This window comes from Anser brachyrhynchus (assembly GCF_964034855.1).
Source record: "Anser brachyrhynchus genome assembly, chromosome: 9".
Classification (NCBI taxonomy): domain Eukaryota; kingdom Metazoa; phylum Chordata; class Aves; order Anseriformes; family Anatidae; genus Anser; species Anser brachyrhynchus.
The window spans coordinates 1,325,097-1,349,910 of NC_137703.1; the positions used below are offsets into that span (position 1 = coordinate 1,325,097).

Sequence of the window (24,814 nt, forward strand, 5' to 3'; positions counted from 1 at the left end):
TTGTGATTTACACAGTTTGCCTGCAACTAATGAACTGTTTGCAAAATAACCAACAGTGACATGAACTTACATCAAAAACTAAGGCAGCTAAGATTGCTAACTGGGGCACCTACTTCTAATGACACCAAAACGCTGATCCAAGCGTCACAGATACAAAAGAGAGAAAGGGATTAACAATTGCAACTAAATCCTGTGCTTGGTCATAGAGAGAAAACAGACTGTGTGACAGCCAAAAAACTGCACTCTTTCTCCAAGGAACCAAAAAACACCTTAAGACAATTGTGGAATTTCCACCTGAAATATAAAGTTGCAGTGTCTTTTTGTCTGGTTTTCATGGGACAAAATCACAGCATCAAACTCAAGCTTAAACATCAGATATTGAGAAGAGGGGGGTCTGGCATTTACTTGAACTGTATTCAGGACAATGATAAACAAGCTGTTGTGGTCTCTTCAGTATAAATGTCAAGTAAACAAAAATAAACAGCATAAAACTCCAGCAGTTGGGAGCGGTAGATATTCTCCAATGTCCAAAAGAATGTGAGGCACTGAAGGGGCAATGAAGTCATTCATATTCCTTATACCAGGATGTGCACCGGGGAAGGAAAAAAAAAAGCCAGAAAAACAGCTCAATTAAAATCCCAGAAAGCCTAAACAAATGAGAAATGCTTTTGTGTGGCTGAACTAACACTTCGACAAAAGCTGTCGCTCTCCACTAGCTCTTCTCTCAGTCTGAAGATGTTAGGAGATTGCACACCCACAGGAATCATTCTAGAACTTGAGTCCTGCCTCAGCACTGCCCTTTGTATTTTAACAGTTGCTCCTTACGCTAAGAACAGTCTAAAACCACTTGGCACCACCCCCTGGTTTCACAGAATTCAGGTATCTACAAAAGAACTTTCTGCAATCCTAGGCCCGGTGACATCAGCTTTACATAGCGTAGTTGGTCAGACGGCAATGCAATACTGCAGAAAATCACAGTACAACCAACAGCATGAATACAGCTCCTGAGGGAAGCTCTGAAGGAGAAGAATTCCAGATTTGGACTATCTGGAGCCCTAACACCCTGTACTTCTCACCTCAAAGTTCAATAGTCTGCTGTGCTCTGCAGAGAGGTAACCTGAAAAGTGGTGGTGGATGTTCATCGGAAGAACCGCGGATTTTCTGTACCAGCATCAAGTAAATCTCATCCTGAAGTCATAAGGCTTCAAGTCATTTTAGGCCTGACATTGATTTTTATGTAATTTTTGCATTCCATACCAGTGGTCAACAATATCTGCAAAGCTGCGGCTTTTGTTGTGTGACTTCCTCAGTTTCTGAACCCTAATGACCAAGAACTATGGTTTTCACACACTTGCCACGTCAGGCCTTTGTGATAAGGAAAAAGAACCAATGTTTTGGTCTTTGATTGACATGAAAAAGTTTCATACCAAAACACACTTTACTTTGAGGAGCTGGTAAAAATGAGCTCAGGCCAGCTGTTCTCACTGGTAGGAGTTGCATTAACTTATTTGTTATTATTTACACTCCTGCCAGCACTGATCACATTCAGCTCTTGGAGACAGTTTGGAACTTTCTCATTTTTAAACATGCCCTCCTTCTATCCCAGACATGAGCTCAGCATTGTTTACTTGTGTTCCTGAAGACACTGGAGCCTGTGAGTGTGCTGTCAGAAAGGTGACCAAGTACCCTGGGAAGACAGAAGAATTTTGTTTTCTTCAGAGGATATTTGGATGAGTGCTTTTTTATTTGCAGTGTGACTTGAAGCCTGTTACCAGTGCAAACACGGTCTCAATCAGTTATAAAGAGGGTCTAGAAATCTTTGGTGGCAATACTGGATATCACGCTCAGGATTTGTTTTCTTTGTGCACCGGAGTGCAACTGGAAAACAGTATTATGCTTAATTTCTGTATTAGTTTAGTATCCACTCTCACTTCCCTAAAATAACATCCTTTATTTCTAGTCCCTAACTGTCACCCTGGGGAAAAAACCTCATATAGTAAATTATGTTTGGAAAATGTATTTAAGTGGCTGTCAGAAGTGCATAATTTTAAAATAGTAAGAGCAAAGGCAGAGTGCTGTGGCATTTGGCAAGAAAAAAAGTTCACTCCGAAAAAAACTCTTTCTTCGTACGCACAATAATTTCCCCAAATAAATAATGCCATTGTTATTTATGGGATGATACAGATCTCTTCTGAACACTAGCACAAAAATTACAATTAACTGACATGAAGCATAATTTAGCTTGCATTCTCTTGATTAAGCACCCATTGGCAACTGCTTCTGAACTATGAGGATTCATAATTAACTTGAGATAGAAATCCTAAATCTAAATGAAAAATACTAAACCTAAAAGCAGCAAAGAGAAGATTCTTTTATAACAAGATATATTCAACTTACATACCTGGCATCTTTAATTTAGGAACATGGGCTCGTGAGGAATGGCAGAGATTTGGCTAGATTACAAAGTTAAATATTTCTATATTCATCAAGCTTGATCACGAGCAGCCCAAGGTTGTACCTTGTTCCTTCTCTTAAGTTTCTGCACAGGGAATCTTAAGCAGCTTCTCAGTTGTACGTACACCTCTCCCACAGATCCATCTCACCCCACATTCCACTGAGCCTATTTTCCTTCCTAAGTTTTCCAAACAATCACTCCCTCATCTCCTGGAGAGGCAACCAGGAACAGGGCTTGAAACTGGAACAGAATAACACCTGATGAAGTAAGCAGCTTGGCAAGCAGGCCTGTAGTTTAACACACACCTTTCTCTCGGAACTACAGCTGGCTTTTTATTAGCAATACAGGTAGCACAATTCACTCACAGAGTACAGACCAGTGAGAGACAAACACCCACATAAATATACACTGACAGAAAATAATTAAGACAAAGCAGTCACCCTGTTAAGCTGAAGCTCCCCGAAAAACATCTTTTAATTAGGAAACTCTTATTCATCCTTCCTGAGTGCAATTACTACTTGACACATTGTTTCCCTAAACTTCAATTTACTTCCCCACCCACCTGCCTGCCCCAACACAGTTGAACTAGAACAAGAAGCCCAAAAACATGTATGCTGCAACACTGCCTAGCCAGATGTTCCCATTTTAAGGTTTTTCTCAACAGACAGAACTTAAAGTTTCCTAGACATATTTTCTCCACGTACTCCCTGTAAACTCCCCCCAAAATTCAGATCTAAGCAAATCACGCACAAAGAGACAAATACTATCTACCAGCATGCCCTGACCTAGCTCCAAGAGCCCAACTCTCTTCCTTCTGAGCACACCATCTTTCTCTCTTTTATGAAGGTTGAAGTTTAACTACATTCAGATGTACCTGTTTCATCTCAGGAGGTACAGCTGACATTCTCAACTCTCCCAAACCCCCCACTGCTGTGCTGCACAGCAGGATTACTTCTACAGTCACAACCAGGACAGCACAGCTGAGAAAACTTCCCTTAATGGAATGAACTGGCCTAGACTCTCACCCCATTTCTTCTTCATAGGAGCCGTTAAGCAGCGAATTACCATGAAAAGTTACTGGCGTAGGGCAGGGTAGACTACATCAAGGTATCATCATTCTACATCTGCTGCTTTATCTGCATGGCAATGTCTAGCTGCAGCCTACATTTCTACAAAAGCAGTTCCAGAAGTACACTGTTTTCTTTGCTAAGAACATCAAATGTACCAAATGCTTATGTGGATATGACAGAGAATGAGAGCGGCATGTATAACCAAGTTATATCAAATTCAAGTATTGCCATATTTTATTTATTAAAGCTTCAACTTATTGATACCATTACAGCAGTCTGTATTATGCACACAGCAAAAAGCAAGGCACATGTGTTACCCACCTCCTGTGTGGGACAGTCCTGAAAGGCTCGGTGATATTCAAACATGTGCCAGTAGGACCTTACTAGGAGAAAGAATGGAAACATTCCCAAGTCAGCCTTTTCTTTTTTTTTACATCTCTTAATGTTCCGCCCGTACGATGAGCAACTCTATTGTATTTAGTAGTAACAAGAGAGGGGTTTGAAAACTATTCTCTTCTTCTGGTGGAGATTACAATACAGAAAACACAGGCTACGTACTTATTTTAAAGTACATAAAACAGGAGAGCAGCTCGCAGGATTCCTTTCACCTTACTGAAAGGCACTAATATATATATGTATATATATAAATCACTAAAGCTCCATTTCATTAGTTCATCAGTGGACTTCATATAAATAAGGGCTAATTCCTCAGTTTGTATTAGTTGACTTAAGACTCAGCTTTTATGTCTTGGACTTGGGAATTGCATGGTGCACGTCCCACCCCAAACCACTCTTTCTGCTTTAAAATGTATTAAAATTTTATTCTGAGATTAAGTTCTTGCATTTTGAATTCATCTATCCCAGACAAGCTTTGAAGATATGCCTTTGATGGTCTTGGGGCTGTTTCTCAGTCTTCATTCTTCTAATGCTGAATGACTCACACTTTACCACATGAGGATGTCCTTTAACATTCGTGTTGTTGTGGCAGCACTCCGCATTTCAGAGCATCCATTTCATCACAGGCATTGCTCTGTTTCAAATAACTTCCATTTCAATCCAGTCAATGATATTTCACTATTCTATTATATGTGGTCATCTCACATTTAGTCAAAATACACCATTTCAGCAGGTCACATAGGAAATGACATAAACTAAACAAAAAGTCCTAGTAACAACAGCAACTGATTGATAAGGAACCAGTATGTTCACAGGGCCTTATTTAAACCCATTTTCCAGTGCATTAAGGCAGGGAAGAATTTAAAGGACAGACCAGATTTTTCCAAAAGCATATCAATTATTTATGAGTTTGAGTTCCAATTGAAAGTAGGTGGGAACTCTGCTACAAATGGCTCCAGCTCTAGAAAATACAAATGCTCACTGAATATACCATCAAGTAACCATAGAAAATTCTTCAGAAGACACAAGATCCAGAAATGTTAAGTTCTTCTGGGAAAGAAATAATTCCAGTAGGTTATACTGCATCATCTTAAATGGTACCCAGAAAAAATAGTGGAAGCATACACAACATTAGAAGCATAGTACTTCAGACCCTCTTGCATTCTTTCTTTTTACAGTAAAAATGCAGCTAGCCCAAGTGAGAGTATCTTAGAAAAATGCAGCAAAATTGCTCGCATGCAGAGATACGATCAAAGACAGGTTTTCAGATGGACATCATGCTAATGTGAAGGAAATCCACTGAAACTCACTGTAACCAGTATTTTCAAACTTTGAAATTTTGTTTTCAGTACTTCTGTGCAATCAGCTTGCGGTGACTTCAAGGACACCTCTGCCCATCTACCACTTATTTGAATGTTAACTTGGCTTCCTGTGTCCTGAATTTATTATGCAGAGCACTTGAAGAATTTCACAAGGGGTAGAATGGAAAAAGGCTTCTTCTGTCAAGAATAAAATATTAGCATTTCAGAACAAAGGATAACAATGACTGTGTTTCCAAAAGTATGCAAGCTTCCATTTGCTTCAATCTTGTATCTTATTTTGGCCATCATTAGAGAAGAGTATTAGAATTTAAAAAGGATATGTGCCAGGAGCTCCTTTTACCACAGTATTTTTTAAGTTATTACTGATAGATCATCTAATTGGCCCCAGGGAAGTCATGATTTCACAGCAGGGTATTAATGCACTTTTCCATTAAATCAGAAACACACAAACAAAGCAGGTCACAGCTTAATAAAATGAACAGTACAATTGCATTTGTAACACAAGTGTAAACTTTGACTGAAATTTTCTATATGTATTTTTTCAGCTGCAATAAATGCAGTAAACATTTTCATTAATTTTATTTTAGCAAAACTTAGTCATAGAAAGCCAGTGGTGTCATCTCCTCAGGCATTTTCTTATTTAATCAGGATGTTCTTATACCAGCAACTGAACTCTTTAAATTTAGCAAATGGTCCAGGGAGGTAAACTTAAAACTTCAGAGCTTCTGAAAGAACTTCAGAACTTTTAAAGTTTCAAACGTTCAAAGTCTTTTGAGTCAGCTGCAATTGTGTGGGAGAAACATAGCTCAAAAAGGAACAACACTGAATTGCATCTGTTCCTGAGCCTTACCAACATCAGAGAAACCCCTCTTCTTATTGTTTTCAAAGCTTTCTGTGCATCTCAGCTCAAACAAATGAATTTTACGTGCATTTTTATTTTATTAGAACCTCATACAGAATACTAATTATCATTACTATGCTGGAAAACCATACTGTGCTCCTCCACAATAAGATGAGAAGAAATTTTGAAACAAAATATCACTTGTTTGTACCTTTAAAATAACTAACACTGGAAACACAGAATTCATCTTAACAAAGCTATGAATAGCCTAAATGGATAACAGCTAATTCAAATCTCTAATCTCCTACAACGCTGCAAGCAGAAAAAGCTAATTTTTAAATCTCAAACCAATTTGGACTGTTCTCTCTAATTGCTATTAAATCGTATGAAAGATTAAACTTTTGTTTTAATCATAAAACATCTTAGCATTTTTATCCTTCGATCTCCACATAACTGAAACATCATGACCTCTACCTCAGCAGCGGTTTTGTTATAACTGTCATAGGCTTCGTTCTCTCAAGCCTTAAATAGGCCGGCAATAGGAAAGCTGTAGCCAATACCACCACTGTCACAGATTGTTTCAGTGTTTATGTGAACTCTAGCAAGTTTTCTCCAGTGAGTAGGAGGCTCATCACGGGCAAAATAAATAAATAAAAACTGACCATGTTAGTATACATTTAGGTCTTGTCTTACACACAGTTCTACATAGCTGATCTTATAAAACATATAGCACTGATCCATTTATCATTCCAGCAGAATCAACCACCTTTAACACTTCATCAGCTTATTAAGAAACCAATATCCACATCAGGCAATGTTTTAAAAGAATAAAATAAAACTTTAAGAGAAAAGGTAAATAGCTTTTCTTTGCCACCACCGTCCCATACCAACTAGGATGATCATCCAGGATATCTACAGTTAAGCTATCCAAGACACAGCAGGGTGTCCAAAGCTGTCCCACAGAATGTAATAGACAAAAGCCGGGAAAACAGGACTATTTACAAACATGCATATGAATTTTATTTTGGCTCAGACGTCTCTATTGGACCAGAATATTATTTACTTAAGAGAAGCAAATAATGATCTGTAACCAAAAGTTAATAATGAGGGCACCAGCATACATGCGGACAAATAAATTTTGTCTCAGGTGAAAACAGATTTTTATAAGATTTTCTAAATCTTCACAAATCATGTGAAGCAAGAGAGGACTTCCACCCACCCACAGCAGGTAAGTACTCTTACGGCCCTTAACACCAGTTTGCTCTTGTTAGTTTTCTCCGTCCATAAGACCTCTGCTTGACAAAGGCAGATACGCCATGTACCATCATTGTCACCACCAGGGAAGAAACGGAGACAGTTGAATTATATTTCTCCATGCCCGCACCATAAGACCGTGGCAGCCCCCAGAATAATACAAAAGCATCTGCACAAGTGTGCGCGTGCGTCTACCAGCTTGGAGCGATTCCAGTCACCAAACTCACGCGGCACAGTGCGGCAGAACTGAACTGGGAACTTTCCCTGAACTCCTTCACCCCGGCTCCAAATCACAGCGCAGCTCCTGCAGCCTTCTCGCGGCGCGGTGCTGAAAGGCACGCTTCCTTCGGCAGTTCGCTGCTTCCTCTTGCTCGCGTGTACCCGGCCTCCTTCACCATCACATACAGCACTTCGTATGTGCTATTTGCTCTTTCTTTTTGGATAGGAAGGGAATATATTTAGCTGGTCAAGAAACCAGAAGTCTTTTTTAATTTTAACATGGCATTCCCTGGGGGGCTATCCCACTGAATGAGAGAGAATAATAACACGCTTCTGGAAGGGGCTTGGTGCTTCAGCCAGATTCTCCATTCTCACTTCCGCCTGAGTCACTCTCTGATCCCCCAGGCTTCCACGCAGCTGGGTGTCAGATTATTTTGGCTGGGAGTTGTACTTGCACAGTTGGTACCACCTGCTGTAAATTCTTCAGTCCTTGTTATCTCTGCAGCAGCTCTTGGCCTTTCAAAAGCTAATTCCGTGAAGAAAGAGGAAAGGACAGTTTGTGCTTGATGTTTAAACAGCAATTTTGTTTTCAGAAACTCTTCAGATTAATAGTTTTGATTATATTTTAAGAACTCACAGCATGACACAATGAACTATCAAATCCTGTTGCTGCTATCAGTTAAAGAAAGCCAAACTCCATGCTGTTAGGTCGGATGATCGGTGGTACAAACCTAATGTAGTGCCAAAGACTGCAGTGGAACTGCTTTACCTGCAGGTAACAAAGCTACTCTGAAGTTGTGTAAATAAGGGAATAAAAGTTCATTGTAGCTCTCTATATAAAGAGCAAGCTGTTAGGCGCAAGGCAGGCTGTAGTACATTTCTGTTATCCCACCACTCAGAACAGTCAGCATTTTTTAGAAACACGTTTTTAGCACTGAGGATACCATCAGTCAAGTAATTAGGGAGGTAACAGAGATAGCGTCGGAGTAGTTACAGGAACAGCTGAATTTATATTCCTTAACAAGACGTACTCAAGCTCACTGTAACTGCAGGACCTGAGTATTACACAGGACTGAACAAATTAAGTATCTATGAGTGCATTCAGATTGCTGCAGTCAGGAGATAAGGGTATGGACCCAAACTACTTTGAGAGAAAAAGGTATATTTTACAGTTAAGAGAAAATCTGAATTCAAGCAAACCAAATTTCACAAGTCAAACCCACTGCTAACCCAAAGTAGATCCGAACAGCTCAAATTTAAAGAAAGTTCTGCACTCACTTGGCTGTACAGGTAAGTGGACCCAATTTAATACTGTGTGGTATTTACAGAGAAATCATTGAATGAAGAAGAAACTCATCATGCTTTGGGCATCTTTAACCTGGTAAAAGGAACAGCAGCATTATGCTACTGTGAGAAAACTGACCATTTGTTCCCTGCCTTCCCATTCCCCTACCTCCACCTTGTCCAAAGTTTAACCAGAAGCACTGAGAGGTGGAGAAGGGGGAGGAAGGTATTTTTGGTTATATGTAGTTTGCCCTTTCTCTGTGGAAAGTAAGCAACAACAAAAAAGTTAGCATCTGTCCTAAGAGTCCAAGCAGCTACGAGTAAGAATAAACCGTTACTTCATAATTACATCACCTGGCATTTAACTGATACCATTTCATCTCCTCAGAAGACGGAGATGTAGTGCCTCAGAATCTTATAAATGGCAAACAGGTTGGATTAAGGAAAGCAAATACTTTATGATTTTTGTTTAAATACAATTATGTATTCTAGGATCAGAAAGTAGTGCTAGCCATATATACCTACAGTATGGGGCACATATAATGCCTGGTTAATATGTATTTTAACATTCATGTATCATTAAATATGCAAATAAGGTCTCAGAGAAAACACATCATACGATTTAAACTAGTCACGTGTTACCACAATAGATTTTTTTTCCAAAATGTATCTCTGCATTAAAATTATAAAATCCTTGAAACTTTTCCTTCTTCTCTGAAAAACAGGCATTCTTCTACTCCTTATCTCTCAGTCTTGTGTGTATTTAGAGACACCCTTGTCCAAAATCTTTCCCTGCCTAAATAGGTGGTGTCGTTAAAACTTCTAAAGGAATTTAATAGGTCTGAAAACTCTTAGTAGGCTACTAAATCCGTCTGTAAATCCTAGTAAATTCTCAAACTGCCCATTCTCACAGGGATAGATGGCCTAATTACAAATCCATTAAACACTGAGTTCAAGGGTTTGCTTTAACCCTGAAATTATTTGATCTGCATAACACTAATAGCTTCAGTGAAACAGAGCATTTAAAAAAAAAAAAAAAGACAACCAATAGGAAAATAAAGTGAAAAGAGGGTCAGAGAGTACAGTAACTAAGCATATGAGAAAAGTAAATGGAAATTGAAAAACACTGTGCAGTAAGGAAACAAACACTTTCAGATACAGGGGAAGACTTTCAGCTAAATAAATAAATAATTAAATAAATAAATAAAAGAATATCACTTGCATTGTGTAAGCGTTTTTTAGCCAAGTGTAAGTAAATCAAGGGAAAATATTGAGCTGTTGATGCCATGCCACCCCTCTACACAACAATACAGGACCAGTTCTTTGTCGCTGCGCCCGTGTTTCCCAGAGGTAGTGTGCTTCATCAGGGGCCAGACCCAGCCTCTGTAAGTGACCAGCTGTCACTGCAGAACTCCACCAGAGGCACGATGATGCCTTTTAAGCTGAACGTAGAGCAGGTATTTGCTTTCATGGTAGGTGCTGTGTTTTATGCATGCTCAGACATATGGTACTGCACTTATGCAGCTAAATACCACACTCAGGCACCTAACTAAAGGGCAAAATTTTTCAGGGCTAAATGATATCCTATGACTTGACCTCACGGTTACAGTTATTAGAAGCTTTGCCACGGGCTTCAGTGGAGGCAGGACGAGTCCTCACTGAAACAATCAATAGAGATTTATTTGCCCACTTTCAGACTCATGCATACCAAAGTTTTGCTCCTCCTTACTTCAAGGCACTCCACAAAAGCTACTGTATACCATACAGAAATAGAAAAACTAATCTTATTTGATGTGACCCAAGAAGGATGGTTTGGAGCAGGACAAATCTCACTGCGCTCTGACAGTCCAGAGTCAAGGTGTTGGTTTTTTCCTCCCATTTTCTATACAATGCTTGTGTTATGCAAGCCTTGTACTTTGCCATTGATGATTAAGAAAAGACCAAAAAGAGACATTTAAGTAATGGACTTTGTTCAAATTATCTCATTGTCCAGAGACGTGCAGCCAGCTAATCTGTGACATTGAAACAGAACTTATTTTTCTTGCAGTCTATTTGCTTATGTCATTCAGATGGGGAAAAGAAACTTTAACCTAGTATGCAAACAGCAAGAAAGAAGAGAAAACTGACTACTAATTTCCTGCTATGCCAGGCAAGGTGAGGTTACTTACTGTTGTGATGGATTGTTTTCCAGTGACTTAGACAATATTTATGAATATTTTTAATCTCTCATCCTAAATTTAGACATTTCTTTCCTCTCATTTTAAATACCTTCCAGCCTTAATAATCCTCTTGATTATAACTCTACTCAACACTCTGAGCAAACATAGCCTTCAGTGTTTAGTATGTTTATTAGGTTTGCAGTATGTCAACGGCTCATCTTTTTAACATAATGACAATGAGAAGAATCACACCCTTTGGTGAGGTGTAACCTCATTAGTGGCTGTACCAGTCTGACATTTTTCCACCGTACTGATAAAATACATACTCCAGGATCTGTTCTTCAAAGAATTCATCTCTCCTGATAAAAGGCTGCTTGTCTATAAATGGTCAAATGTGGCCAACACATGATACGGATGTGCAGTACTTCAGCAGAATGCCATCCTATACATAACACCCATGAGCTTGCCAGGATGCTATATTCAAGCATCCACATTAACAAGGCTCATTTAAGACTTTACACAGTATCACTCAAAATTTCTAGTGCTAAATGCAAGGCCGATTATTGCCCTTCAGACCACTTCAGACCACTCAGAATCTGTTCTTTTCCTGGATATTATTAAAAAAAGTAGTCTGTCTTTCCCAAGTACCACACATAAGTTTTCTTCACCTGTTGGTGCTTTTACACCTTGGTTCTGAATCAGAACAGTTCCAGGCAGCACCGAGCCAGCACTCGGGTAAGGTATTCTAAAAGTACCGTTATCACAACGAGGACAGTTCAGCAGGCACATACCCTTACAAAATTCACCAGAGCTTGGAGAACACACTTGATTTGAAACTTGGAGGAATCCAAAACAGCCCTCTGTTTTCTTTTTCAATAGAAGTACTTAATTGCACAAATCTGTTCCAACTCACGTACCCTCTGTCACCAGGATAGGACCTTTCGTAAACTCACTCCGTGCCTTCCAGTCTGAAGCCTGAGTAAGGCTGGTCAAATAACACTTCCTAGATGACCAAGACATATGTGGACTACAGAAAAGATCAAAACAAACAAACAAACAAATAACAACAAAACTAACAACCACACACCGCCAAGACCTGTGTTCGTATATTTTGTGGGTTGAACTTTAATTATCTTGTACGGACTCACTAGGCATTTCAACTCTGCTTCAAACAGTCCAATATATTATTAGCCTTCATCTCATTATTCAGTAGAATCTAGCTTCTATCATTTAGCCTGGAGAAATACAAAGCATGCATACGCTTTTCAAGTTTTTAACTCAAAATATTAGCCACCATCGTGGTCTGCACGTATCTCCCCGTCCGTGACTTGCTCTCTGTCCAGTGCCTGCTGCTGCTGTTGGCATCTCCTGCAGGAGCACACCCTTGGCACCCCCCGCGCCGCCCGACCCACACAGGCCCCATCTCTTGGCGCCTGCCTCCACTTCCCTGCCCCGGGGCTCCTGGCAAGATCCAGCTCTGCGAGAAAGGCAGACAGGAAATTACCAGCCCTGAGGCCTGAGAATAATAAAGATGATGTAAATTCTAACAAAACAAAAATCCAAGTTTAAGCTTTTGAGGTGATGCAAGCAGCTAACTTCTCCAAAACACAAGTGTTTATGTTTAAACATGAAATACCTCCTCACGAACAAATACAAACAGGCAAGTAGGGTGGGTTGTTGTTTTCCTGTCGGCAACGACGCTGCGCTGATTCCTCACCAGGACTGACTCCCAAGGCACGTTCCCTGCAGCCCCACAACCCCGCCACATTTAAGCGCACCCGAGGCAGAGCCACCCCGCTGAGGGGTGACCTGAAGGGCCCTGCTCCTGTACCGCGGTGCATCCGGAGCCCTCCTCCGACGCGGGAGAATGGGCACAGGAGTCACTTAGCTTTGCTGCACTGGGCACCTCGGCCTTGGCCACCTCAGCCTCTGCCTCAGCCTCCGCCTCGTCGGCCTTCCAGAAGGTTCGGGGTGCAGCACGGCATGAGGTGCGAGCTGCCCACGCCTTGGCAGAGGCAGCGCCGCCTCCTCCTCAGCGCCACGCAGCCGCTGCCCTTTCCTTGCTGCTGAGCACAGCTTGCAGCAGCCGGAGCAGTCACGCAGCTCGCCGGCAGCCAGGCCGTGCTGGCGGCTCCCTGGGGTAAGCACAGCCGAAGGGCACCGCGAGGGAGATGCTGGGCAGAGCCCGGAGCATCGCTGGCGCGGCTGGCGCTGCATCTGGGGGGCTGCCACGCTTGGAAGCCCAAACACTGGCGACTACTCGGAAACATCATGTGCTATTGGCAGCGTACGCGTTGTACGTCCGTGGTAGTCTCTGCTCCAGTAGCTGCTGGACTGAAGGCCTCTCTGTGCTTGTATGCTTTTTGCAAAGCTGTGGTTTTGAAGTGAACCGGAAAAGCCCAAGTGTGACTGAGCTTTGCAAAGTCATACTTGAACTGTGCAGGAAACATGGCAATTAACTCATCCAAATCCTGTCTCTTACCTCTTGCTTCTGTGCATACATTACTAATAACTTTTATGTGTTAGCAAATATCACATACAGTCTTACCTTACTTTATTTTTTACCCACTTCTTCCACAAAAAACACGCACTGTTTTCCAGTACCACAACTATGATCGCCAGTGTGGCGGGATCCTAGGACCCCCAAAAGCCTATTAGACTGTATTAATTGAAGCATTGTGCTTTTAGGCAGGCTCAAAAATAGCAAAAAAAAGCACTGCTTTTTGGACAAACATTTTTTCAGGCTTGCGAACACCTGCAAATCAGTTACGGTACAAAGACTGTCAGCTACAAAGACAAAGCTTTGTAATACAATACAATTAGACCTGAATAATTTAGGCACTGAAGCATATATGTGAGGCCTAGGCTGTTTACTTTCCTAAATGAAAAATCACCCAGACTTGGATTCATTATAAATGTACCCAAAGAACCCTGCCTATATTCCCAGCGTGTTAGACTCTGGCATCTACATTCTCCCACAGCCCCACCGCGTTCACCGTGCCCCAGACCAGGGACAGAAGGCAGGAGATTTTCCATTTTCTTTTGCTGCCTACAACATCGGACTTGACAGGGAGAAGAATGTAACAGGATTAGGATGGGCCGTCACAGTCACATAGGCAGCATTAAAGTTGGCAGCTGTCTGCTTCTTGAACGTTGACTTTGTTACTTTGGGAAAGTGAGCTTTCCCAAAAGGAAATACAACGAGTATCATCAACTCTGTTTCACAGTAATGTAAATGAGTCCTAATTTCCTAAGTGTCATCCAGAGGTCATACTGAGAATAAGGTCTTACTGCTGTCAGTTATTGTGACGCAGTTTGTTTTGCTCAGGGCCGGACAGTGCATTTTGTGTGTTCCGAACTACCCGCGGGCACAGTTTTTGGAGAAGCTTTCTTCTCTAGCCACTGATTTTTAGGAGGTAGTAGTACCACTATGTCATCTTAAGTTAGTATAGACCAGAAACCTTTATTTTGCAAAGACGCTGATTTAATGACACTGTGTTGATTCATTAACTGTTTTTTTTTTTCATTTTCTGACTCTAAATCGTCCACTGAGTATTATTTGGTTCTTTAAATTTACCACGTATTTGTTTCAATTTGGTGGTTGTCCATCAGAAGTACAGAGAACTGTCGGCAGTAGCACCAGACTCCATTAAACTTATCCCCGAAGGACGGACCTGCACACGCTTAATCCTGCTGTCTTTCTCACCGAAAGCAGGAAGATTACTCAAGCATAAGATAACTCAGAAGGGTCATAAGGACAAACCATTTATTATCATCTCTAAGTGTGAGGGTTTCATTATGTTTTCAGTTTTGGGGTGAGCTTTCTGTTGTAGGTTGGGGGGGGGTGTTTTTATTTTTTTTTTCTCATCTTTGTGAAATTATAATACCAGAAAGATGACAAAGCTGAATAAGAAGAAAGAAAATACTTAGAATTTGACAGTAATTAATGCAAGCTGTGATGTGCTCTTTGGTTCATCTTGGCATGAGGGTGTACCTTATCAATGCACAGAGTATTTCCATTAATAGAATGAGGCTGTACATCTTCTCTTATCTCTAAACTCAGAGGGCATACAAAATAATCACATACACTCCTGATCTCAGCTAGGAATTTGTAGAAGCTGCTCACAGGCAGAGCCTGAAGGTCACTGCAAGAAGGAGCTTAGTGTGTACACCACCTACTGAAAGCGCGCGAGGCAGCTGAGGCGCACCTTGGTGGGTGGCAGGGGGACAGTCCCGCGAGCCAAGGAGCGCACGCGTTCGCAGGGAGCTGTCAGCAGCGGGCAGCTGAGGGGCCAGCCTGCAGCAGGAGCGGTGTGGCTGTGCTGACCGAGGGATTTTCCAGCTCTATCGCAGGCTTACAACATAGTCTGCGAGTACAAGCTTCCTCTTTCTCTGATTGTCCGTGGGAGCACAGATAATGGGTTTTAGACAGGATACTACACTATTTACTTGGTGGGAGTTTTCCCTAAAGGAGGCCCACACAGGAATTACAGTACTTGAATCACAGGTCATACCTCCTTTAGCCTTCAGATATACCGATGTCCGACTGCTTTTCCAAGCACGAGGTTCTCCAGGAGTGGAAACTCTCACACTGCACGTCAGGCATGTCAGTTCTATCGGACTATTAAAAGATTTCCAGTCGAGTGTCTCCCTTTTCTCTCCCTTTGCGGTGAATAAGGCAGGTTTTTGGTTTACCTAAAAATTCTGAAGGAAGTCCTTTTGTTGCCATTTTAGTTGTCTGTCCACACACATTACCCTCTGCTTGTCCAGCTTTGCCGTAATTAGGGCCGTACAATAGTCTTAATGACTCATCTGTCCTTGCATTGATTGGTGAGATTTTGCACTGGTTGTGTCGGGGTGACTTGAAGGCAGCAGGTAATGTCAGGACTGACCTGCAGGAGCAGATGGCTTCTTCCAGTCGCTGGAGTGGGACTCTGCAAGAATTAATGCAGGAAAGGCTGCAGGTGAGATGCTTACATTAATTTGAACGCTGATTCTGGAAATGGTAGAACCAGCATTTTTCCCACTCTTAACTGTAAGAAAATGCAACGTTTCTGTTCTCTAGACTTTTTTTCTTGCCTACTTTGGGTACTTACTATTGCCTTTTCTGTTCAGGGACTAAACCCTTTTTTGTTCTTGTTCCTTCTTCATATGCTCATTTTGCAAAAGTGCTTCATTTTTACCTGCTCTGCTCTGCTGATACCTGGTTGCCCTCCCCTCTTCATTGCATGCGCTCCGTGGACCACTCTCTGTGCAGTTCCAGCACGAAGCCACTTCTCGGTTTCCACTTTTCTAAGAGCAGGGGAAGGTTGCCTCTCGCAAGCAGTGGATGTTGCAGCGTGTGTAGTTGGTGATAAAAGATTTCAGAAATTTCAGCTGCCGTTCGTGCCTTAGAGGCAATATGGGTGCCTTTAGGGAGGCAGCAAAAGGGAGCAGGGTATCTGGCTCGAGAGAGAGGAGTGGCAGCGGCTCGTACTGCTTCTTCTGGCGTTTGCCTCTTCATTAGTAAAAATGAAACTATTCGCACGAAACTTAGTAAGAAGGAAACGAGTATCTTTTGATATTGGCTGCCTGATAAATCCGACGGTAGCTCAGAGCTGCCTCTCCGGGCACGAAGTTGCAGCTGCCTCTCTCGTGAGCAGAAATCCTTGGGTGAGCGAGGACCTCAGAGCCTGCGGAGGGTACGTGCCTGCTTTAACTTGGCACAGGCACCGAGCGCGCACGGGAGCGAGCCCCGCGGCCGTGCAGCCGCTCGCCCTGCCCTCCCCCCGGCAGCGGCCGGGGCCGGCGGCGGGGCGCCGCGGGGGCTCCCCCGGGCCGCCGGTGGGGCAGCCCCGGCCCGGGCCGCGTGGGTCGCGCCGCCCGCCCGCCCGCGGCCGCATCCTTCCCCCCGCGCCTCCACCGCGGCGCCCGGGGGAGGCTCGGCGAGGCGAAGAGCGCGGCTCGGTGCCGCCGGGGCGGGGGGGAGCCTGCTCGCTTGTTCCCTGCCCCACCGCGTGCTTATGAGCGCGAAGAGGAAGGAGCCTCCAGGTCACCCGCACAACCGCTCGGCCGCCGGCCACACCACGGCTCCCCCGCTCCGAGGCGGCGGGCAGCGGGGAGCGCCCCCGGGCTTTGATGTCCCGGCGATGCCGGCGCCCCGCGTCCCCGCCGCTGCCCGCGGGCGAGCCGGGCGCTGAGCCCCGCCGGCGGCCGCCCGGCGCCCCGACGGCCTGAGCCTGCCTTCCGCCGGACCGCCGCTGCCCGCCGCCGCCCCGCCGCCGCCCGCGGGCCCGGGGCGCCCCTCGCCGCCGCCGCCGCCCGGGGATGCGCGTGGCGGCCCCGCGGCCGGACCCCTCCGAGCGGCGCCCGGTGAGTGCGGGGACGCGGGGCGGGACGGGGCGGGCGCCCCGCGGGGGGCTCGGGCGGGCCCCGCGGGAGCACGGAGCCCCCCGGCGGGGCTCGGGGCTCGGGGCTCGCCTCCCCGGCCGGCAGCGGCCCCGGGGCCGCGGTACCGACCTGGCGGCCCCTCCCCGCCCGCGGCCCCTCCCGCCGGGCCCGGGGCGCCCCCCGGCGGCCGCCGTGCCCCCCTCCCCTGCGGCACGGAGCCCCGAGGGCCGCCCGCCGCCCCGAGGGCCCGGGGGCACGAAGGGGCCGGGTGCTTTGGGGACGCTCTGGAGGCTGCCCTGAGAGCCGGGCGTGCCACCGGCCAGCTTCAAGCGTGCGCGTCCCCGAAGGAAAAGGTGGCTAATTAATCCCCCGTGCCACCTAGACCGGGATCGGACAAAGTAATTTCGGCTGTCTGTTGTATCCAGGCTTTAGTTGGTAGAGGGAATCACGGGAGCACTAAGAAACGTAAGAAAACCGTAATACCTAACCTTGTATCTGCTTAAATTAGTCTTATACTTTTGCTGCGCTTGCAATTAGCGCAGAAAGAAGCTTTTGCCTGGTGGTCGTTGATGCAGACGGGATAAGTTCTCTAAATAACCAGAGGTAAAGATTAGTCAGTGGGATGCCTTTAAACACGAGGAACACTCCTGCAGGAGCAGAAAGATTAGCTCACTTGGAAAAACTTAGCTGACTGCAAGGAACATATGAGCACATGAAAGGTACAGGAGTTCTTGCTGCCCTAATAAACTGCGTTTTCAGTGCTTTAAAGACACTTTCAGAGGCAGAAGGCAAACATCATTTCTTACATTAGGCTCCAAGTATTCAGAGGATTCTGGGCACTGGTCAGCATTCAGTCCGTAGAAATAACATTTTCTGCTGCTTTGTATGATCAAAGAGAGAAGGGTATCATGGTTAACTTGTCGTTACATTACTTACAAATTTCTAGCTCACAGTTAATGCAGGGCAAGTTTCTGTACATAGCTCTCACTTGTGCATGGTTCTGTGGGGTTTCAGTCCTGTGTCTCAGAAACCACTTGCTGATTTGGCCAAAAACCTACTCTTCAGAGCAAAATAGCGGCCCATGAGGAAAGTGCAAGTGGCTGAAATGGTACCTGTAGATGTGGAAAGGCAGAGGCTGGGCAGACCTTGCGGGACACCAGCCTCCGGAGCTACAGAAGACCCCTGATCCTGGCCCTGCTGGTCACTTCCCACATCCTGCTGGCACCAGGCGGTAGTGACAGAGGTGGAGATGAGACACTCAACTGAAATGTTTTCTCGTTCATTTGGATAAACAGTGTCAGTGTGATAGTGTCCAAGGATCCACTGAACCAGCTATTGCATAACCACGTGGAACACAAAGTCTCTGTTTACTTAGGTCCATGATACTGCATTATTTAATATTTTTGTTTTATTCATAAGCATACACACTTTAGTGACATGTTTTTGCAGAGGAGGAGCTAGCTTGTGAGGTGGGCATGAAAAGGGGGGAAGAGATAATTGAAACCAAGGAATAGAAATCAGAAACAGAAGGCGCTGAGAAGAAAAGACTGGATGTCTGAAAGATTGTAGCAGCTTGAAGAGACAAAGATGAATCCAAGCCAGCAATACACAACTTGAAACAGCTTCAAATAAATGAAGTACAAGTCTTGGGCTTGAATGGATGTAGAAGCTGAGAGGGGTTCCCTTACTGCTGTTACCCCTGCGTACAAAGAGTAGGGGGGAAAGGGTGTGAAGAATACAAGAGGATCTCCAGGAAATGCTGCGAATAGAAGCTGTCAAGTTTTCATTGTGAGATACTGAGGACAACAGCATTGCTGTGTGTATAGGAATACGAATCTCTGCCAGCAGAGAAAATGACCTGGCCCTAAGCAAATGGGAGTATACGAAGAGAGAGAGCAAAGAATTATACAACAGCAGCGCTGCAAAAGGTAGCCAGGTGATCTTAACGAGCGACAGAAGTACAATCTTAAAATCTACGACGGCATTCACATTCCATGAGTGAGGATGAGTCTAGTCGCCCCCGGTTTTGCATGTACGTACCGCAGTTACTTCTAATTTACAGTGTTCTAACCTCAAACGAGAGGACTTGGTTGCACTTCTTTAAAGATCACTGTAAAGAGTCATTATCTTCAGTGTGAGTGTGGCAAGCTCCCAGCAGAGCCTGAGGGTTTATTTTTTTATTTTTTGCTATTTTCGGTGACAGCTGTAAAGCTGTAGTCAAGAATTGCTTACACGATATTTTAAAAGATGACAGCGAAGCACAATGGCATATTTTGACCTTTGGCAGCAGATAAGTAATTGGCAGATTAAGTTAATTTTTATTCAAGCAGGGAAGACTTGCTTTTGCTTGCTTGTGAACTCCTGTACCATCGTGCAAGATTAAATTACATAGGGTTTGGTTTGTTGGCCTTCCCTTTCTGTTTGGTGGCCTCTTCATGTGAAGGAACACCACTCTTCTGTTCTCCATAAATGACAAGTAGTACATGGTATGTACCGTGTGTGTGTGTGTGTTTGTCTATGAGAAAAGGATGTCATTTTTAATGTCATGTCTTTCTAGAAATGTTACAAATAAACTGTGCAAGTGTGAAAATTCACCCAGGAAACATCTTTGTTACTGTGCTGTTGAGAAGCCAATTTCAAGACCCATGATTCAGCGTAAGTCCTCCAGAGAATTTTCCTTTTTCCTTTTCAGACACTAGGTTATGGGCAAGTCAGAAAGCCAGATGGATATAACTGAAATGAATACTCCAAAACCAAAGAAGAAACTGCGATGGAGTGGCCTGGAAATAGGGCTAACTGTTGTAGTGATTCTGCTAGCTATTGTAGCAATCACAATGATAGTTCTGTATGCGACTTATGATGGTGAGTACATTTAAAGTGTCTTTCAATGTACAAATACATACTAATGTAAAAGTATTTTAAGTAATTATGCAAAAGTGCTTCATCAGATAGAATTCAGCTGTTCATACTGGAAAAAATACTGAAGATTCAATACATTAAAATGTTGTATTAGAAAAGTCTATGTTGCATGGTATATATAACTGCTAGACAGAAAACATTAAGAAAAAATTTTAAATGGTCAGCTCAGAAGTATTTGCCTGATAGTGGAAGACTGTACCTTGCCCACTGTATAAAATTAAATGATTAATAACAGCTACATCATAATTGTATCTCGTACATATGTGATTAACAGTATGACACAATTACATGAAATGTAAAGCTGCATCCCCACTCATTATTGCTGGGCACTGACACAAAATTGCTATTTTTCCAACTAGGACTCTCTAAGTTAATTTGTTCATGCAAGGTTGTGGTAAACACAAACCATCTGCTTGTTCTGTCTTAGCAATATTTCTGTTTGTAATTAATGCGTCAGTAAGCAGAAAAATACAAAATACAATGCTTCTGAAGAAAACCAAACTACAGTGTTTCTTCCATATTCCTGTATATGTACAAAAATCCTATTTTTTTCCTTTTTTTTCCTATTTTTTTTGCAGCTATTGCTGCAAAAATTCTTAATGGGTATAGTCATATGAAAAGGTTTTGTGGTTCACTGGTCATACCAAAATATTTGAAAATAATTCAGTTCAGGCAGAAGTACTCTGATAATTTTTGGAAAAGACAATGCAAGGAAACTCAAAATTCCTTTTTGTGTCAAATTAAAATGTTTCGTTATATCAGCAATGAAATGCTTCATTTCATTTTAAAGTACATAATAATTTTAATTTAAGCTTTTTATTATAGTATTATTTGATTATGGAACGGCAAAATGCCGTTTTGAAATGAAAAATAAAAAATGCTGTATTTCTGAGGTCTCAGAAGGAAGTATCTTCATGTTCTGGAACCTTTTGTTTTGTTTAAAGGGCTTCAGAATGAATGTCTCAGGATTTTCATATAATTCTTCCAAAATGTTTTTGTCTTTGTTGGGAGTTGCTAAATTCAAACTAACTTTGCAACTCTCTTCAGCACGTGTTCTTTCTTTCCTCCAAACTTATTCTTTCTTTTTTTTTTTTGTAAAAATAATATTTTTACCATCTCTAATTGAATGATAGAATATTTTCTTCTGACTACAAAAATTGTGCATGATGGGTGACTAGCACTGAGTGACCCTAAAGGGATGAAGGTAATGGTATTTTTAGAACCTGATCCTATAAATATTCGCTTTCTGAATATATGGTGTCCTTTTATCTTTATCTTACTGTACACTGCAGTTAAATGCAATTTCTAAGGTGACTGCCCATGGAAGTAAAAATTACAGGAGCTTTTATTATATTGACATTCAGTAGAAATTAAAAGTATGATTGTATCCTTTTTTAGATGGGGTTTGCAAGACATCAGACTGTATAAAATCAGGTAAGAATGAAAATATATACCTTTTAAATACATTTATGTACTTAAATATATATATATATAAGCACATAATTTTCCCAGCTAACTGCAGTCAAATATGGCACATTGAGGCATGAGATCTGCTCACCCAAAACTTTTTCTTAGCATATTTCTTCTACAAATGTAAAATCTTGTGATGTGATTTGTCAGATCTTATAAAGTCATTGGGGTCAGGCTAGTTCAAGACTTAGACTCTCCAAGGAATGCTGTTAAGACTTGGTATTTGTACACCATACTGTAGGATTCTGGGGAGGCAACCAGTGTATCTAATGAGTTATAATCTCTATACTTAAGTTTTAGCTGTTGCGCTATACCTAAAATAAGATAAAAACAGATGCAAAAGCAATGACACCAAACTAGAACACTTCTGACCATATCATAACCTGCAGCATTAAGACGTGTTTCTGCCTAGCAAGGGTCAATCACCAGAAGCACCTAAAAATCTGTCCGGTCTATTACACTGCTGTAGCAATGATGTCTTTGTTTTCCTTACAACAAAGGGAGCAGTTAGGATAAGGGGCCCCCCACATGATGTTCAGGTGTGTTAGCCATTACAGAACTGTAATTCAATTCCAAATACTGCATCTGAGTGTAAATTATTTAGAATGCATAGCTCTAAGCAAAGTTTGGAGTGACCAGCTTGAATTTTAAAGTGTTAGATTAGTTATTTACTGAGCCAGGTTTTCCCTGTCCCACCGTGGTATAATGCATTTAAGGCAGAAATTGCTATAGAAGTGCTGGGCCTCCTCTACACCTATATGATCATTAAATTCTTTAAATGGGAGTGTTGATAAGGAATTACTCACAGAAAAGGCTAATTCAGTTAGGTGGTCACTACAGTGAGTGAGTTCTTGACTCCAGAATCAGAATGCTGCGAACCAGGGGTCCAGAATGGTTAGCTAGGGGCTGCTCAAGCCTTCAGCGCTCAAAGAATTCACAACAGAGTTCACAAAGCTTTTCAGAACTGTATCATTTAATAACAAAATTAATCAACTTTAATAATAATAAAAAAGTCCTTAAACAAGAGAAAACTGTTTTTTGCTCCTTAATCTTACTGGGATGAATCCGTAAGTGTAATATTAGTTCAAATCAGGATTTTGTTCCACATTTAATTTGAGTTCTCCTTCCAGACCATGTAGGATAACAGACAGCCAAGTTAAATACACATAGAAAGCAGGAAGTATTAACTTTCAGGAAATATAATTAGGTATAGGCATTAAGTGAAATGGTAATGCCTTACACCAGAATTGGCCAATATTGTGATTTTTTTCCCAATGTATTTCAAAATTTTGCAATAGGAACAAGCCACTGAAAAAGAATAAAGTGCAGATACTGACAGAATTTATAGTACATTTAATAGAGGAGCTTCAAATAAATGACCAGAAGAAAAAATGCAATGTAAATTCAATTGGTTATATACAGGGTACAATGTGAGTAACTGCATGATAACGTTATCAAAGTTTGTGAAATCTATTGCAGTGTGGCATTTAAAGTTACCATGTAATTTGTACACCTAAACATTTTTTGAATATGCTGACAAACTCTGCTAATTTTCCTGAGCTCAAACAACACAGACTGATGAGAATAGGAAATTTTGATCTCTCATATAAATTTTGCCTAGGTAAGCACATAGTGTTTCTCCCATACCCTCCCCAGGTCACTGGTTGTTATGCCAGCTTTTATTACTTTATTTGTAAGCTGTTAAAGCAACAACTGGCAATCATGAGTACTACAATAAAATTAATCATTAAAAGTAATTGAGAAGGCTCTGTATTCTTTGGTCACAGTTAGGAAGTCAAATAAACAAGTAAGAATATGAATCAACCAACACTGGTTCATCAAAGCAATACTGAGGACGAAGGAAATGTGTACTGTGTATAAACTTTATTTGTAAAAGTATGTATTGCCCTGCGTTAGAATTAAAAAACAAAATATTCATCAGTCTCACACTTAATATTTGCAGGGCAAAAATGTCTCAATGTACAGCCTTGAACTTATCATAAATCTCCCCTGGGCACAAGTATCAACTCATAAATAACTTAGAGCATGTTTAGGATTCTGTCCAGCATAAGTGGTCCCACTTCCCCTTCAAAGGGGCAATTCACGTGTCGACACCAAGCATATGTTTCAAGGCTTCATTGATAACAAAATTACATCAGATGTTGGCCTCAAATATAACTTTCTTTAGCCAACTGAAGATCCCAAGAAAAGCAGGTGGGAAAAAAAAAGCCAGTCAACATAAATACTACAGGCTGCCCACACCTCTCATTTCCACCAGCATAAGAGACACGGAAAATATTGAAAATACTGGAGAAATAACTATAAATATTTGACTCACCCATGTGGGAGGAATGAACACTTATAATCACAAGCCTCACCATTTACTAAAAATAATGTCTGAAAAACGGGAAGGATATTCAGTATTCTGGCAAATCAGAGGTCTCACTAGCTGTTGCTTGGCTCCTAGCATCTCTCCTTCCCTTAGTGCTAGCATACTAGTGGTGAAAACAAGCTAGGTGGAATAAGTAGACAAAAAAGAAAAAGTGCAGTAAGTTTATGAACAGCAGCTGGGAAACTGTCATCAAGAAAACAGGTTTAAAAAGGGAATCCTGTGTCACGATCAGTCACTGACCAGTTAGTCTTTGACCAGCCACTTTAATAGGGTCAAGAGGGACATCAAGAGGCAGTGTCAGTTCTAGAAAAACTGTAGAATAGGTCTAGAAAATCAAATGTCAGTTCAGGAAATCATTAATAGGAAAACTTTCCTGACAAGAATTTAAACAGTGAAAAAAAAAAATCATTATTGTATTGAAATAGATTAGATTCAGCTAAGCCAGCATCATACCTAATTACTTAAGTTACATCACACTGGATACTTAACCTATATGTCTTGTGCTTTTAATTTCTCTTTTCACCACGTTTCAATACAAAGAAGTATAAGTCAGTAAATTCAACATTTTATAACCAAGTAACCACTCACAATAAGTAGCAACATTAGAGTCAGTTTACCCATCAGCAAACACAGGCAATAGAAATGTATGTGTGTTGTGCGCAGT

At 42.2% G+C, this 24,814-nt stretch overlaps 1 protein-coding gene and 1 long non-coding RNA gene across 9 annotated transcripts in view; one reads left to right on the forward strand and one right to left on the reverse strand.

The window, feature by feature from the left end:
- Positions 1-821: 821 nt before the first annotated feature.
- On the reverse strand, positions 822-3,370 carry LOC308199914. Its single transcript, XR_013955090.1, has 2 exons — positions 2,402-3,370; positions 822-1,687 (listed from the first exon to the last, which is right to left on the reverse strand). It is a non-coding gene; the product is annotated as an uncharacterized lncRNA (long non-coding RNA).
- Positions 3,371-14,575: 11,205 nt separating this feature from the next.
- MME (membrane metalloendopeptidase) overlaps positions 14,576-24,814 on the forward strand; it is a 41,893-nt gene continuing 31,654 nt past the window's right edge. Inside the window, exons 1-3 of one of the 8 annotated variants that reach the window (XM_080604731.1) lie at positions 14,576-16,681; positions 20,062-20,231; positions 21,687-21,722. In XM_080604731.1, coding sequence (XP_080460857.1) covers positions 20,072-20,231; positions 21,687-21,722 — 196 coding nt within the window. In that variant the 5' untranslated portion in view covers positions 14,576-16,681; positions 20,062-20,071. Of the gene's footprint in view, positions 16,682-16,800; positions 17,352-18,647; positions 19,402-19,489; positions 19,856-20,061; positions 20,232-21,686; positions 21,723-24,814 lie in introns of those variants that run through there. The other 7 variants (XM_080604732.1, XM_080604733.1, XM_080604734.1 and 4 more) reach the window with 7 other exon arrangements.